General features: G+C 42.6%; 2 protein-coding genes across 2 annotated transcripts in view; both read right to left on the bottom strand.

Moving 5' to 3' along the window:
* Window positions 1-4,527, bottom strand: part of kpna3 (karyopherin alpha 3 (importin alpha 4)) — a 33,445-nt gene extending 28,918 nt beyond the window's left edge. The window contains exon 1 of the mRNA XM_063211588.1: window positions 3,867-4,527. Within this exon, the coding sequence (XP_063067658.1) occupies window positions 3,867-3,935 (69 nt within the window). The 5' untranslated portion in view covers window positions 3,936-4,527. The remainder of the gene's footprint in view (window positions 1-3,866) is intronic.
* Window positions 4,528-4,729: 202 nt separating this feature from the next.
* Window positions 4,730-13,486, bottom strand: spryd7a (SPRY domain containing 7a). The gene is made up of 5 exons (XM_063211587.1): window positions 13,214-13,486; window positions 12,836-12,952; window positions 11,348-11,514; window positions 6,897-6,999; window positions 4,730-6,334 (listed from the first exon to the last, which is right to left on the bottom strand). Exons 1-5 carry the CDS (start codon window positions 13,317-13,319, stop codon window positions 6,237-6,239), a joined length of 591 nt encoding a protein of 196 aa, XP_063067657.1. The 5' UTR covers window positions 13,320-13,486; the 3' UTR covers window positions 4,730-6,236.
* Between the last annotated feature and the right edge of the window lie 732 nt (window positions 13,487-14,218).

The raw sequence follows: 14,218 nt of genomic DNA, 5'->3' as shown, positions 1-14,218 counted from the left end.
CCATTCTCTGGGGCTAGTGATGCTTCCTGGTGCTCTCTGAGAGCATAGGTGAGCCCCCACGCCTGTTGCCTGGTGAGGTAGTCTGGAGGCTAGTCTAGGAGAGGTGGAGAGGCTAGGAGAGGTGTGGTTCATGATTGCCTATGGCCATAAATTGAACGATACGAATTTATCATGTGTTGTCATAGCCAATCATGCTAGTTGTATGTATTCAAACAAACAGCAAGATTCCGTTTGTCAAGTAGTAAGACTCATCGCCTTTCCACCCCTGCCTACTCTCTGATTTTCAGCCTAGTAGGCTCAGGAGGACCTCACTTTTTGGTGTAGAATCCAGGGTCTCCTTCAGATCGCAACGACTGTGCAAAGCAGCATGGGACTTCCCAGGCTACCAGGTGCCCTGGGCGTGGAAAGCTTATGAGGCTTAAAGCGACGAGCAGAGACTGCCACCGTGGAGGAATGTGACAAGGCTGTGTTTGCGTTCTACAGTGTTTATAAACATATTAATCATGAAGAAGGGGTGTGGTTTGTGTGTGGTCAATCTTGTGTATAGATTTGACCATAGGCACTTATTAGCGGAGAGACTTGTGAAACACAGCACTCAAGTTGAGCCAACAACTAATTTCAGGGCATCATCATCAACTAAATTTAATTCAAGATCACATTAAAAAGGGGGATCTGAGAGATGTTAGCCATATGTCATAGTAGAGATCATTTCCTTTGGGATCAATGAAGGAAGGAATTTAATAGCATGAATGAGATGCCCAGTCAGGTTGTAAAACCAGTCTTTCAGCGACAGCGCTTACCACTGGTCTGGAAAGGCAGGGTCTTGTGAAATAATGTCATTATAGACTCCCATATTGTCCTCAGAGGCACCATGGTGTATTAAACTCATCCGTTAGAGTCATCTCTACCAGGTCCTCCCCAACCTATCCGTGTTTAGAGGGGCAATCCCCTGCACAGTGAGATCTTGTTGCACCCTGGCGTTCTTCACCCCGGGTCATCAAAACCTCATACCTCTACTACTCCCATCACATCGCCTTCATTCAGCTAAGGCCAACACTGCTGCAGCTGCTGTAATGCTGACTGTAGTGAGCACACTACAGGGGGTAAAGTAAAAAAACGTATGGGGCATAGTCACACTGAGGAAGAGATACAAAAGCATGAGTGAGGGAGTACTCACTGTAGGACAAAAAGGCTTAGGGAGTATGCAAGACAGTTGGGAAGAAACACTGGTTTAAATGGTGCGTAATAGCCTGAAAAAGACAAGACCCATGTTGCCCATGGAGACCTTCTTAGCAATTGTGCTATGCTCTACTAGGGCTTCCTTCCTTCTTCAGAGTCGCTCAATAGATTGACAGCCTCAAGGTGTAGCTCCACAAGTTGGCTGACGAGTCTAGAGCAGGGGTGCCCAACAGTTCACACATCGGGGCCCACTTGAAATGTTCACAAATATTCAGGGCCCTCCACTGGCCCAATATTTAACAATACAGCTCAAATAAACAGTCAACAGCAATACATTGTATATAGATTTTTAGAAATTGATTTCAGGGACCACTTGAAACACCTTCAAGGCCCACCGTTTTAGAACCACTTGTCCAGAGTGTCCCCCCACCCAGCCCTGGCCTGGAGGTCTTTTCGCTGGGCTAGAAACCCGAGTCTGTCCCCTTTAAGATTCCTGGAATAACTGTGCTGTGTCGCTGCTGGCTCCGTCTGATGCTGTAAGCGTCCCGAGGCCATGTGCAAGTCACACTGCCCCTCGGCCCCCAAAACAAGCAGCATGGAAATCTAGAGCGGCCTGGTCCGGGCCCCTTAACTCATCAACATTGCCCAATATAGCGCACACGCCAAACAAACTTCAGACCTTTTTGCCATCAGGCCCCTTTAGTCCTCCATGCGAGAGGGGACAGACTGCACGTTATGCAACTCTGCTGTGGCCACAGAGACGAAGCACTCTGTGCATTTGGGAATGAAGTTCCTCCACTTTCTTCCATCTAGCTTGACACACAGTACAACCTGAGGGCTGCTTAATCCAACTAGCGTACAGAAACTTAACACTGTGTGGAAGATCTGCAATGGCTCCCGTCAATCATTAACAGTTTGTTTATCCACCTGTAATTTCTCTGACTAAAAATAGGCTGCTACTACAACAACCCCTGAGGGAACATGTCTTGTGCGTAATGCCAGTTTAAACCTAAAATGGGCCACCAAAAAAAACATCACCAATATTGGCAGAAGCTCTTTTAGCTGGTGGTGAAAGGGATTTCCTTTTGATATTCGGAATGATTGATGATCATCCTCTGCAAACAGTCTGATTCGTCAGGTGGTTGTTGTGCAAATACATTGAGTATTTGGAACTGACATACAAACAATGTCAACAATGAGCCAACTGGTCCATCTGAGCTCATAAAAAACCCTCCTGCAATGACGTTAGCACTAGCCTGACAGGCTAAAGAAAAGTGGGTTATACCTGGCGAACATTTCGCGGGTTAAGTTTTACGATCTTAGGAGCAGTAGCCAGTCTTGTCAACACCAACTCCTATGGAAATCCTCAGTAGTCATTGCGGTAACCAACCCAAGATAGCCATGTGATCGTATGTCACAATAAATGCATCATTGTACGACCTAGCTGGTAGGCTAATGTTATCTTGTAGCAAGCTAACCAAAGCTGCGGACGAAAATAGTCTAGTGAATAAATATCATTTCGCCGATGACTAACTCAAAAAAAATGTCATATCGTTATCAATTGCTTGATGTTTCACCCACTGAAGATGCATGTTCACAGGAACAACAGTCTGTAAAACCCAAAATCCCATAACCTGTATCTTTCTTAAGTTCCAGATAGCCTCGTGAGACTAGCCTCTCCGCATTAATGTTTGATTTCAACTAGCAATAGCCACCTTCTAGTTGTTAGACTAACCAAGGCTTTTCAGCAATGCAAGTGTCAAATAGCTGAGTGGTTTGAGAGTTGGCATTAGCTACGCTAACGTTTCATAGCAACACGAAGATTTTAATGCTGGTTAGCCCAAACCAGATTATCTCAACCTGGATGTATTTGGCTATTCGTGTCCAGGAATCACGATCACTTAATACTACTGTCTCAATGACCATTGAATACTACTTCACAATTTAATACACGATCCGCAGCGTTCATGGATGGTGCTGGTTTTACGACATGTTTGAGTTAAGGAGGTTATTTGGCTAGCCCCATCATGCTAATGCTACATGATTGTAATTCAAGTTAGCTAACAAGCGTTAGCTGCCTGCCATCAATTAGAAATGTGCCGCTACCATTGAAGTCGCAGACGGCATCATTCATTGCACATCGACGTATTACATTCCCTTCTCCAAACCTGGCCAAATTGTCCGCTACTAATGGCCCAGACATCCGTATCATACATCATATAGTTCACCAGGCAAGCGGCCTTGTAAATGCCATAACTAACGCTTGCTAGCTAACTAGGTTAGCCAAGCAGTCCAAGAGATGGAACGATTTGGGTTAAACACTGCATCTGATAATTTGGAACACATCCTATTTCTTTTGTTGGGGGTTCAGACAGATGCCACGACCGATGGTTGTTAAGGGGCTTCATTGAAAAAGCAGATTATTGACAAAGGTAACTAATTCTGAGGGTATTTCACATCGCTTAGAGAAGGCCTCCAGGTAGGCCGCACCCGCTCCGCATGATGGTGGCAGGCAGGCGGTTGGTGGGGGTGGCGTTGGGTGTTCCGGAATCAGGCTCTCATAACGTAGCACGCTAGTCACACAGCATCCGATTATCGCTTGTTACAAATCAAGAATCCCATCTCTGTACACCCATCAAAACAACACGGAACCGCACAGGCACAAGCAAAATTCGGGATTCACCTACCTCGACATCTCGCCCCTTGTTTTTAAAGCTCTTAATGCGGTGGTTCTCCAAGCCGGCGTTTTCTGCCATGGCTGTGTTCTGTGTCTATTCCGACGCTCAGAGCTTCGGCGAGGGAAGGGAGAAGCTCTGCTGTGAAGCCAGCCAAGAGGTGGTGGACGACCAAACGTGACAGAGCGTGGTGGTGGGGCAGAAGCAACCAGTAGGAGGAGTCAAGCGATGGAGCTGAATCTGGGGAAGACCTGGCTAACTGGTTAGAGCTCTTGGAACATCTAGCACTAAATCATAGCCCGTAGCATTATTACAGGCGGTGAAACCAACTTTCAGTTTATCTCCCTATGCACAGATAAAATACCATAAAGCAGGATACTTCGGGATACTTTCCCTACTGTATACCCGACGCTGCTGTTAGCTACGACGCTAATTTGCACCAAAGGGAAAGGAGGAGTTCCTACGTCAGTCTACGTAAACTTGCGCATGATCCCCCACGGACCCACCCATCCAGATACATCATACGCTAAAAATGCAACGTGCTGTTGCGCCGAAGGACACCGTTCCAAGAAGATGACAGTAGTCACAGTACATGACATGTAATGCATTGTTGTGAATGTATCGTTTCTTTGGTTACAGTGAATGACATCTATTCATTAATACAGTAATAAACCCAACAACATTCAATGAAAAGTCCAGGCTGTTTGTTGTATTAATTTGACTATAGTAAAAACATATTGCCCTCCATAATTCCACCCATTCAAAAGCCAACTATTCTCATTTCATTCCCCCTCATTTTCAGGACAAGGAGTCTGGCATGCTGTGTAATTACACTCTCACCACAGCAAGGAAAAAACACACAGTAACCTTGCCTCTCCATTTGATATAGTTTATTAAAGCCAAACACACATTAATAGTAACACAGTAACATAAATATTTAGTGTTAATTATACATACCAAACATGATCGATAAATACAGTAAAACAAATGGGAGATCACACAATGTTTCTTTTCAGCATCATTGTATGATTGACAAGTGTAGACTGGAAGTTAAAATGAGAAAAGCAAACAATACTGTATAACCACCGTAATCAATGAACACAGTCCACAAATGATTCCTTTGTGTTCTTGCATGGCTTCCATTTAGTAATTACACATAACATATGAAAACATGTAGCCTATTGGTTGATCAAACTGCTTTTGCAAAGAAAACAAAATGCCAAAATACACTTGGAGTGAACAAAAGTATTCTCATCTAAATCAAATTGAATGATATTTAAATAATTTATGTCAGAGGTTTTGCAAGAATGATATTGAATAGACCCCTTTACTGTTTGTACACAGATCTGACGTAATCAGCCTGAACGCGCATTGTTGGAGCAGAATTGACCATAAACCACATGTTTTTTTCCGGAGTAAGAAAATGGATAGTCACAATAACGTCAGACATGAAGTGGGTGCCACAGACATGGGCATTCCTGATGGTGTCCTCAGTCCAGTCAGTACGTTAAATTTCTTGCTACCAAAAATATCTCCTATGCCTCTGATACCTCAAGGTAATTCCTTCTTGTAATAACTTAGCAAGTGTACTTTAAGGATCTCTATTTTTTTTAAACCGTACACACTTCAGGCGGTACTAGGTCTTCTCTCTTTAGGGTCTGCACTGTCTGTTTGAGCCAACAATGCGCGCGCATTGACAACGTAACTTCTAAAGGGGTCAATAATTTCAGTTTCGACCACATTTCCAGACAGTCCCTTGACAGTTGATATGGCACCCCCTAGAGGCACGGTGCAGCAACAGCGGTCAGCGTTGCGACAGCTCGTGACATCAGCAGCTAATCCCGCCGGCGCGGTCACACAGAAGGCATCATGAACATAACAACTAGACCACATCATGTTGTCACCCAACACAACACACGCCATAGACATTCATGAGAGAGAGGGCGAGAGATAGGGCGAGAGAAAGAGCGAGAGAGAGAGAGAGAGAGAGAGAGAGAGAGAGAGAGAGAGAGAGAGAGAGAGAGAGAGAGAGAGAGAGAGCACAGTAAGAAGGAAAAGGCCAAGTAGGCTATGTGTGTTTGAGAGCAAACAAACGAGAACCAATTAATCTTTGGATCAAAAGAGAAGTCTTCTCAATGTTTTATAGAGCAAGTATATGGAGGGTGTGTCTTGTCAGTTTTACCTCCAGGTTAAGAAGGAAGAAAGATAAGACGTATCTAGGGAGTGTTCTTGGGGTGATAAATGTGTGAGTGGACTGAGGAACACATGGCTTTTATATCCGGGCATCTCAGCAACCCTGCCAAGATGAAGAACGAAAAAAAAACAAAATCTGATTTTGACAGGACTGGAATTACACACAGCGCTGCGATTCACACTCATGCTTTAAAAAATCTGCTGCTCAAACAGAATCTTCTGGAAGCCTGCCGGAGTAGTGTGGTAGAAGTCACTGAACTGGCAGTCAAGGATCGCACTGTCGTCCACTGAAGAAGACAAGAGAAGACAAGGGATAGTAGTTACTATTAGTATGAGCACAGTGATACACTGTAGTTCAACATTCAGTACAACTAAGCACATTACATCTCTCATTTGTTTAAATATTAGAAAGAAAAATATGGTCCTGTGACTTTTTTCATCGTAAATTACAAACCTACTATAGTAGACATTTATCACTTGGTTGACAGTTTATCCCAAGTAACCGGTCTCCATCGTAACACATTTCTACCCATGTTAAATTGGAGTCTGCCCCCTAGTGGATTCACACACAAATAATGCAGTGGCTCCCAAAGTGGGGCCTCGGTAAGGACTCCCATATACTGTGTATATATACTCTCATAAAATATAACCATTCATAAACTGGTTAGTAACAGCATATAGTACAGTTAATACATGTATTTACGTTTCCTATGAATTTCACACTGAGCTACAATGGTCTATGTGGATAGTCCACATGTAGTGGCTTGTGGTCTTCACTCATCATGATCATGGCATAGTGAAATTGTGTCTGTTTGTTTGCTTGATTGCTTGAGTGATTGATTGACTCACCATAGACAACAGGGTAGACAGTGCCTCGTATTCCAGAGGCAGGGCAGTTCATATTCTTGCCATTCAGATAGATGTTCATTTCCACATGATCATATGTGATACCCTGAAACAGACAAAATCATGTGTAAGCAAGCATTGCAGTCACATAATCATGTTCAAAACCAGAAGTTCAGAAGAGTTTTGTACCTTTTACATTTACACAATTTGTATATGTGTTCATACGTTTTTGTCTTTTCCCCACTACTTATTGAAAACCAGAAGCTGGACTTTTTAAACGCTTGGTGCATGAACTGGAACCAACACTTTTTGGCCAACTTCCAACTTAACTCTTCGTTCTATGTAGCCCCATAGCCATAATGCATGACATTCCACCAGTAGAACACTATAATAGTCATTGAAAAGTTAACTACCATAGTACTACACTACTGTGGCGTAACACAGGGCCTTAAGTAATGCATAATGACTTGGTCATTGCTATTCTGGTAAAAGCAAATTCATAACACTGGGGTTTAACAGCTTAAAGTACTTTGAAACAAACTCTAAGGCAATGTATCAAACTCCTACACTTCAAATCAAACTCTAAGGCAGTTCTGTAATTGTAACCATGGTCTTCCTGCACAGTACACTCGAACCTGAACTACGATACCACTGAGCTAAAGGTCTAGGCCGATAGCTCAGCGCTACTGCAACTGTATGAGGCTTCGGGACTCGGGAGGGAGGTTTACTTACGTGCTACCGCTGAACTCTGCTAGTTGGCACCCGTTACTAACTTGTGCGTAGTGGTGGCCAACTTTTCAAAGTGCAGCACCAAGCACTGTTGCACGTCACAAGTTGGTCATACACTATATGTGGGTCAATGATGTTTTACTAGTAGCACACATCAGGGAGGGTGGTGCAACCACAGCTAATGGCACTATTGTATGGATCAAATGATTTTGTTTTTGTTCTTTCGTGGATTATCTAAGAAGCATATTCATTGCAGTACATTACTTACCAATTACTTATTTGTCTATGGGCATTAGCTGTGGTGTGGTACTTACTACCAGACGTCTTAGCCCAAAACATGTAACTGACCCATGTATATATTTGAGTGTTGTGATTAACATCAATGGAACCACAGCATACAAATCTCAGGGCTGGTACATTGCTGAGCAATTCATCAATTGTGATCTGTAATCATGAAAACCTGTAACCTGGCTCTCGCCAGATCTAAAGTATGTTTCCACACAGCTGCAAGACTACAGTACATTCATCTGGTGAGAGCCAAGTTAGAACAACATCTAAGGCCAATCAAGATGACTTTCGCCGGCCATACTGAGCCAGAAGCAGGGGTGTATCAGAACGTCCCTATGGCCTTCCTATGTAGGAGGCAAAAAGTTGTTTATTGTTTTGAACAATCATGATTAATCAATTTTGACCCAAATAATCGTGACCATTTTTCCAAAATCGTGTAGCCCTACCCCTACCCTGGAATACAACACCCATGTTTCTGCACTTGTGACCTTAATCGTCTGCGCTACTTCGCCACACGGGGCTCGAACTTGTGACCTCCTACCAACGCTCTGGCATCGTAGCACAGGTGCAAAAACCACACATGAAGGCCTTAGCCGATAGCTGTGCCGCTATTGTATTGCAGGTTTACTAACATTCTACCGCCAAACTATGCTAGTTGGATCCATTACAGTCACTCTCCTAAACCTCGTTCCCATCCGGTTCACAGCACCAGGGTAACCGAGGTCATCCTGTACAGTCCACCATCATTACTACATTTGTATGAGGCTTCAAAAGGGATGGCATCATACACATGCTGTACATGAACTTGGAACACTTGGAATCACCCATGTCCATGCACTCAGCACTAGGGCTGGGTAAAATAATCGATTCAATCGATAATCGATCAATATAATCTAAAATTCACATAATCGATTCACAGGGCACAAAATCGATTTTTTTGGTTATTTTTCTTTTTGTTTAATTTAGATCTATGGAAAATACCCAGTAGGTCTTAGTCAATAAGCCCTAGGCCTACTTATTACAAATTAGCAATCTGTTAACACTGTCAAGCCACAGCCCTTTGACATTTGTATATAAAACTAGGCAACAGCATCTTTTGGGGGAAATCCTGGCACCAAAAAGGGAACGATTAGATTGATTCGGAATGAATCGAATCGAATCGAATCGTGATTAATCGATTCAAAGCCCTAAGAATCGAAATCGAATTGATACAGGAACATGGCTGTGATACCCAGCCCTACTCAGCACTACAGTATACTGCCCTACAAAGGCAAAGGGCAGTAAATAAACCAACACTGAAACTGAGAAAAATGCCTTGAAAATATTGCTATTACAGTGAGGACGATAAGTATTTGATCCATTGCTGATTTTGTTGGCTTGCCCACTAATAAAGACATGATCATTCTATAATATTAATGATAAAATGTATTCTAATATGGAGAGACAGAATATCAAAAAGAAAATCCAGATTGATTTTAATTGATTTGTATTCCATTGAGGAAAATAAGTATTTGACCCCTCTAGTCAAAGAAGACAAAATGCTTGGTGGCAAAGCCCTTGTTTTTTCATTCAGAGGTCAGATGTTTCTTTCAGTTAATGACAATGTTTGTGGATATATTAGAAATGATTTTTGTCCACTTTTCTTTGCAGATCATCTCTAAATCATTTAAGTTGTATGACTGTAGCTTGGCAAATGGGATCTTTTGTCCCCTTCACAGGATTATTATAGGGTTACTGTTTGGAAACTGTCTAGGCCACTTCATGACCTTAATGAGCTTCTGCTTGAGCTACTCTTTCGTTGCTTGGGCTGTATGTTATGGATTATTATCATATTGGGAGGCCAATCCATGACCCACCTTCAGTCTAGTGGTGGTGGGAAAGAGGTTGGCATGCAACGTTTACATGTCTCCCTTCATCCATTCCTTGACGATGTGAAGTTGTCCTGTGTCTTGGCCAGACAAACAACCTCAAAACATAATGTTACCACTTTCATGTATGATGTTGGAGAAGGTGTTGTTCTTGGGATCATAGGCAGCATTTCTCTTCCTCCAAACAGATCGAGTTGTGTTAATGCCAAACAGTTTGATTTTGGTGTTATCTGATTCCAGCACCTCCCTATCATATCCTAATCCAGTTTGATGTTCATTGGCAAACTTCAGGTGAGCCTGAACAGGTTCCTTCTGAAGCAGGGGTACCATACATGCACTGCAGGGTTTTAATCCGTTGTGGTATTAAGTGTTTCCAATAGTTTTCTTAGTGATTGAGGTCCCAGCTGCCTTGAGATCATTTCCTAGCTCCTCCCATACAGTTTTAAGGTGCTTTATCTCTTTCTTTCTGGTTATTACATTCCCACAAGGTCAAATCTTGTATGGAACCACAGACAGGCCAAAGATTGATGATTGATGATCATTTTTTATGTCCTAAAATTGGGAAGAAATGCACCAACAGCTTGCTCCTTAATATCTAGGAGCCCATTTCAGCCTTGTTGAGTTCTAAAATCTTGTCCCTGACATCCTTTGACAGCTTTTTGGTCTGTCCCATGTTGGCGAGTTTAGTTTGATTGATTGACTGATTGATTCTATGGACTGATTCTGCAGATTCAATGTGTCTTTTGTGCAGGTTACTATTAACAGGTGTGTTCAATTCAGATAACAAGTTGATTGGAAGTGCCATTTGATCTGCGGGATCAGAACTCTTAATGGTTGGCAGGGGATCAAATACTTATTTCCCTCAATGAAATATAAATCAATTAATATATATTCTTTAGAGTTAATTTCTGGATTTTCTTTTTGATATTCTGTCTCATCATATTATAAAACATATTATCATTAACATGAAAGACTGGTCATGTCTTTATTAGTGGGCAAACCAACAAAATCAGCAAGGGATCAAATACTTATTCTCCTCACTGTAGGTTGGATATTGTATTTGCTGCCAATTTGACATAGTGACATCTCTAAAAAGGGACACATTTGGACCATAAGCCTCGGTCACAAGTTTTGACACACACAGTTTTGACAAAATATGTAGTTACAGCACTGCCTTTGTAGGGCAGTATGACTCCCTTCTGTTTTTTTCATGTTCATGTATTCACCACTATATCCCCTTCCTGTTGTTCATCTTCATGTAGTGTGCATTCCAATATGCAACCTTGCGTTCTCCACTTGTGTGCTTGTGGCCTCACGTAGATGCCCCGCATCCGTGGAGAAAACAATTTTTGGGGGACAATTCTTCATTCACCATCCAGTTTGCAAATGAGAAAATGACTTTACAATTGAGCTTTTGTGAGATATTGAAATATAATGCCATTGTTAGTGATGTCATCACAACATATTACTTTCTGGTATGAGGCCACAAACACAAGTGGAGGACGCAAGGTCACACATTGGAACACACCTGTACTCACCACCATATCCCCTTCCTGTTCATGTACTCACCACGATATCTCCCTCCTGTGGCAGGCTGTTGGCAGGCAGCCGGTTCTTCTCCTCGTTGTTGTGGAAGAGTGTGCCGTCGTGTCGGAGCACCAGCCCGTGGGCATCCCTCCCCATGGGCACCTGGTTAAGGTTGGCCTTCTGAGTCGCCACTCCAACTCCCCACACACCTGCAATTACACAACAGCTTGCAGTCATTGTCTTATTGGCAAATGGCAATGTTTACATTTCATGTTTAGTTTAACTGTGCATTGGAGACTGGTCAAACGCAATTTCAATCTTCTGTGATAACCCTTGTTACATAGATTTTTGACAACAAAGTACACTTGTTTAATAAACCGGGAGCAGAAACAGTGTGCGGACCTTCGATCTTCACTTTATCCTCATGAAGCATGCAAACCATAGTAAGATGACCACTCGTGTAGTATCCACCAGTATCGGTGGATCGGCACTAAAATGGTGGTATCGGTATCGGCGAGTACCAACAAATAGGGCACCAATATCATTTACAGGTGCTTGTATGACTCTTAAACAGCCTTGAAATTAGTTATTTCATAGAGGTATTTAACAATTCACTTTGTATTAGTCTTTTTGCTGTTTCACAAAGGTAGGCAGCAGCCTGACAAAGCCATGCAATGCTTTTACATCCAAGTACTGCAACCTTTCATATATATACATTTAAAATAGGGTGGTACCGGTATGGTCCGATACTGCACAGCCAGGTATCGGGTGTCGGTATCGGAGCCAAAAAATGGTAACTTATCGGTGCAACACTAATGACCACACATCAGAAATGAAAATCAGGGACAATGCCTTGTTTTCCTCTTCCAATGGTAGCATGGACAAGTTGTATTTAGAGTTTGTTGTGAAGGGTGAAGTAGGTGGCCCTACTCTTGTAACAGCTGGTGTATTTGTTCCAGCCTTGGAGGTAATGACAGAGAGCAGCTTGGACAGGGGTTGCTTTGTGTGTGCATAGCGCATGACCAGGCAGTTTGATGTTGGAGGAACGCCACAAACAACAACAGCGAAGATACATGAAGGGCATAATAGGTGTGTTTGCAACCACTCATCTATATGCCCCATCACAACGGAATCTGCTTGGTCTTAAAAAGGAGGGGAGAAAGCTCCAGCACTCTCCTGCAAGTCATGTTCCACAAGTCATGTTCACATTCAGGAATGTGTTTTTGAGTAAAGCTGATAGAGAGGGGCTTGTTCCATTGAGAGATGTGGACAATGACCAAAATACTTAGGAATCTGATTACTCCATGGGAAAATGACTTAAGACACTGAAGTCAGACCTCAAACTAGAATTTTATGTTTGGAATATATCCGTGGAGAGGTTTGCCCATCAAGTAGGCCAGGTAGCCTACATCTCTGTGTAGGGGACAAGTATTTAAAGACTTAAGACAGTAAGCACTGACATGGAGTATAATATTGATTTTAAAGACGTGTTGAGTTGGCTCGGCAGCGTGCGTCACGGTATTGACTTACCTGAGGACTGAATTTTTAACTCGAAGTAACTCTTGTTTTGATGGAGAGGCGCGTTGGCAAGACAACCACCAGTGCCACATATCCTCCTCCCACTCTTCACGATGACAACATCTGTGCCTGGAACATCCAAGAGAGTTTGATTTGATTGTAAGCAGTCTCTGTAGTTGTTGGTTCTGTAATTTAACACTGCACAGCTAGCCGAGCAATTCATCAAAAATGGCTGGGGCTGACCACACAGACAAACTTCACGGCTTCGTTGGTTTGTGAACGGGTCAACAATGGACATACATCTTTGTCAGATGTGCCAGAAAATAAAAACGGTTGGGCTATATACCTATATTCGTGCCTTTCCATGAAGCAAAGAAATAATTAGCTTACCCATATGATGTGTGTCCAACTGGACTGTTGGCATCTCCTTGAGGGTTACGTGGCCAGAGCTAGAATCGCCACACCATCCCATACAACAGGAGAATAGAGACGTCATTTTAACTACCTTAGAAATAGCCTTCTTAACACCAGATTACCCCCTCAATACCAAATGAACAGGCCTTGAAGAATACAGATAACGTTACATTGTTGGTGTTGCTCTCTCTTGTGACAGAAGCTTCACAACACTGTCAGGAAATGACATCACGAGACTTCCCATTTAATTTAGTGTGAGAAATAAAACACCCAATGGCGCCATCTGCCGACAGTGTTTTGAGTTTTTAAATTCTGTGCATCATGCCTTCTCTTCTTTGAAGCTTTTTTGCGGCTGCTTCAAGAGCGCCCAACAGAATCATGGTCTTACATTGCTTATTACAGTATTATGCCCTACTAGTCTATAGTCTTATATGAAAAAAAAATGTTTTAATAGGCATATAGTTTATTATATCACATAACCTACGTTTAATTCATGTAGGGCCTAGGCTACTTTGTACAAAACCTTTTTTAAACCTTCTTAATGGGCTACCATAGGCTATATGAAGACAAAAAAACCACTTAAGTGTCTTCAGAACATCTTGACGAGATCATATTCACCCATCTGAATGTGAAGTAGACCTACACTTGCTTTGTTCTCAATCCATCCATTGATGCAATATGAAAATTCTCAGATAGGCCCTACATCCACGCGACACATTAAAGCGAAACGCAGTTTAAACTGTGTTGGTCAGGAGGTTCTGGGACTTGAAATATGTGTAATATCCAACTGCAAAACCCTGGCTATGTAGTCTATTTTTTTCAGCTGGGCACAAATGGACAATGTTGTGAATATAGGCTACACAAATGCATATCATGTCTCGACATTGGCTGTTCAGCACAGGGGTCACAACAGACCCTGGCCCCCAGAGACAGTCTTTGCTGGCCCCTGCGTTATGTGTGAAGATTCTCAATCACACCTTC

Source organism: Engraulis encrasicolus, chromosome 12 (assembly GCF_034702125.1).
Source record: "Engraulis encrasicolus isolate BLACKSEA-1 chromosome 12, IST_EnEncr_1.0, whole genome shotgun sequence".
In the NCBI taxonomy this organism is placed as follows: domain Eukaryota; kingdom Metazoa; phylum Chordata; class Actinopteri; order Clupeiformes; family Engraulidae; genus Engraulis; species Engraulis encrasicolus.
This window is presented reverse-complemented; position numbering and strand designations above follow the sequence as displayed.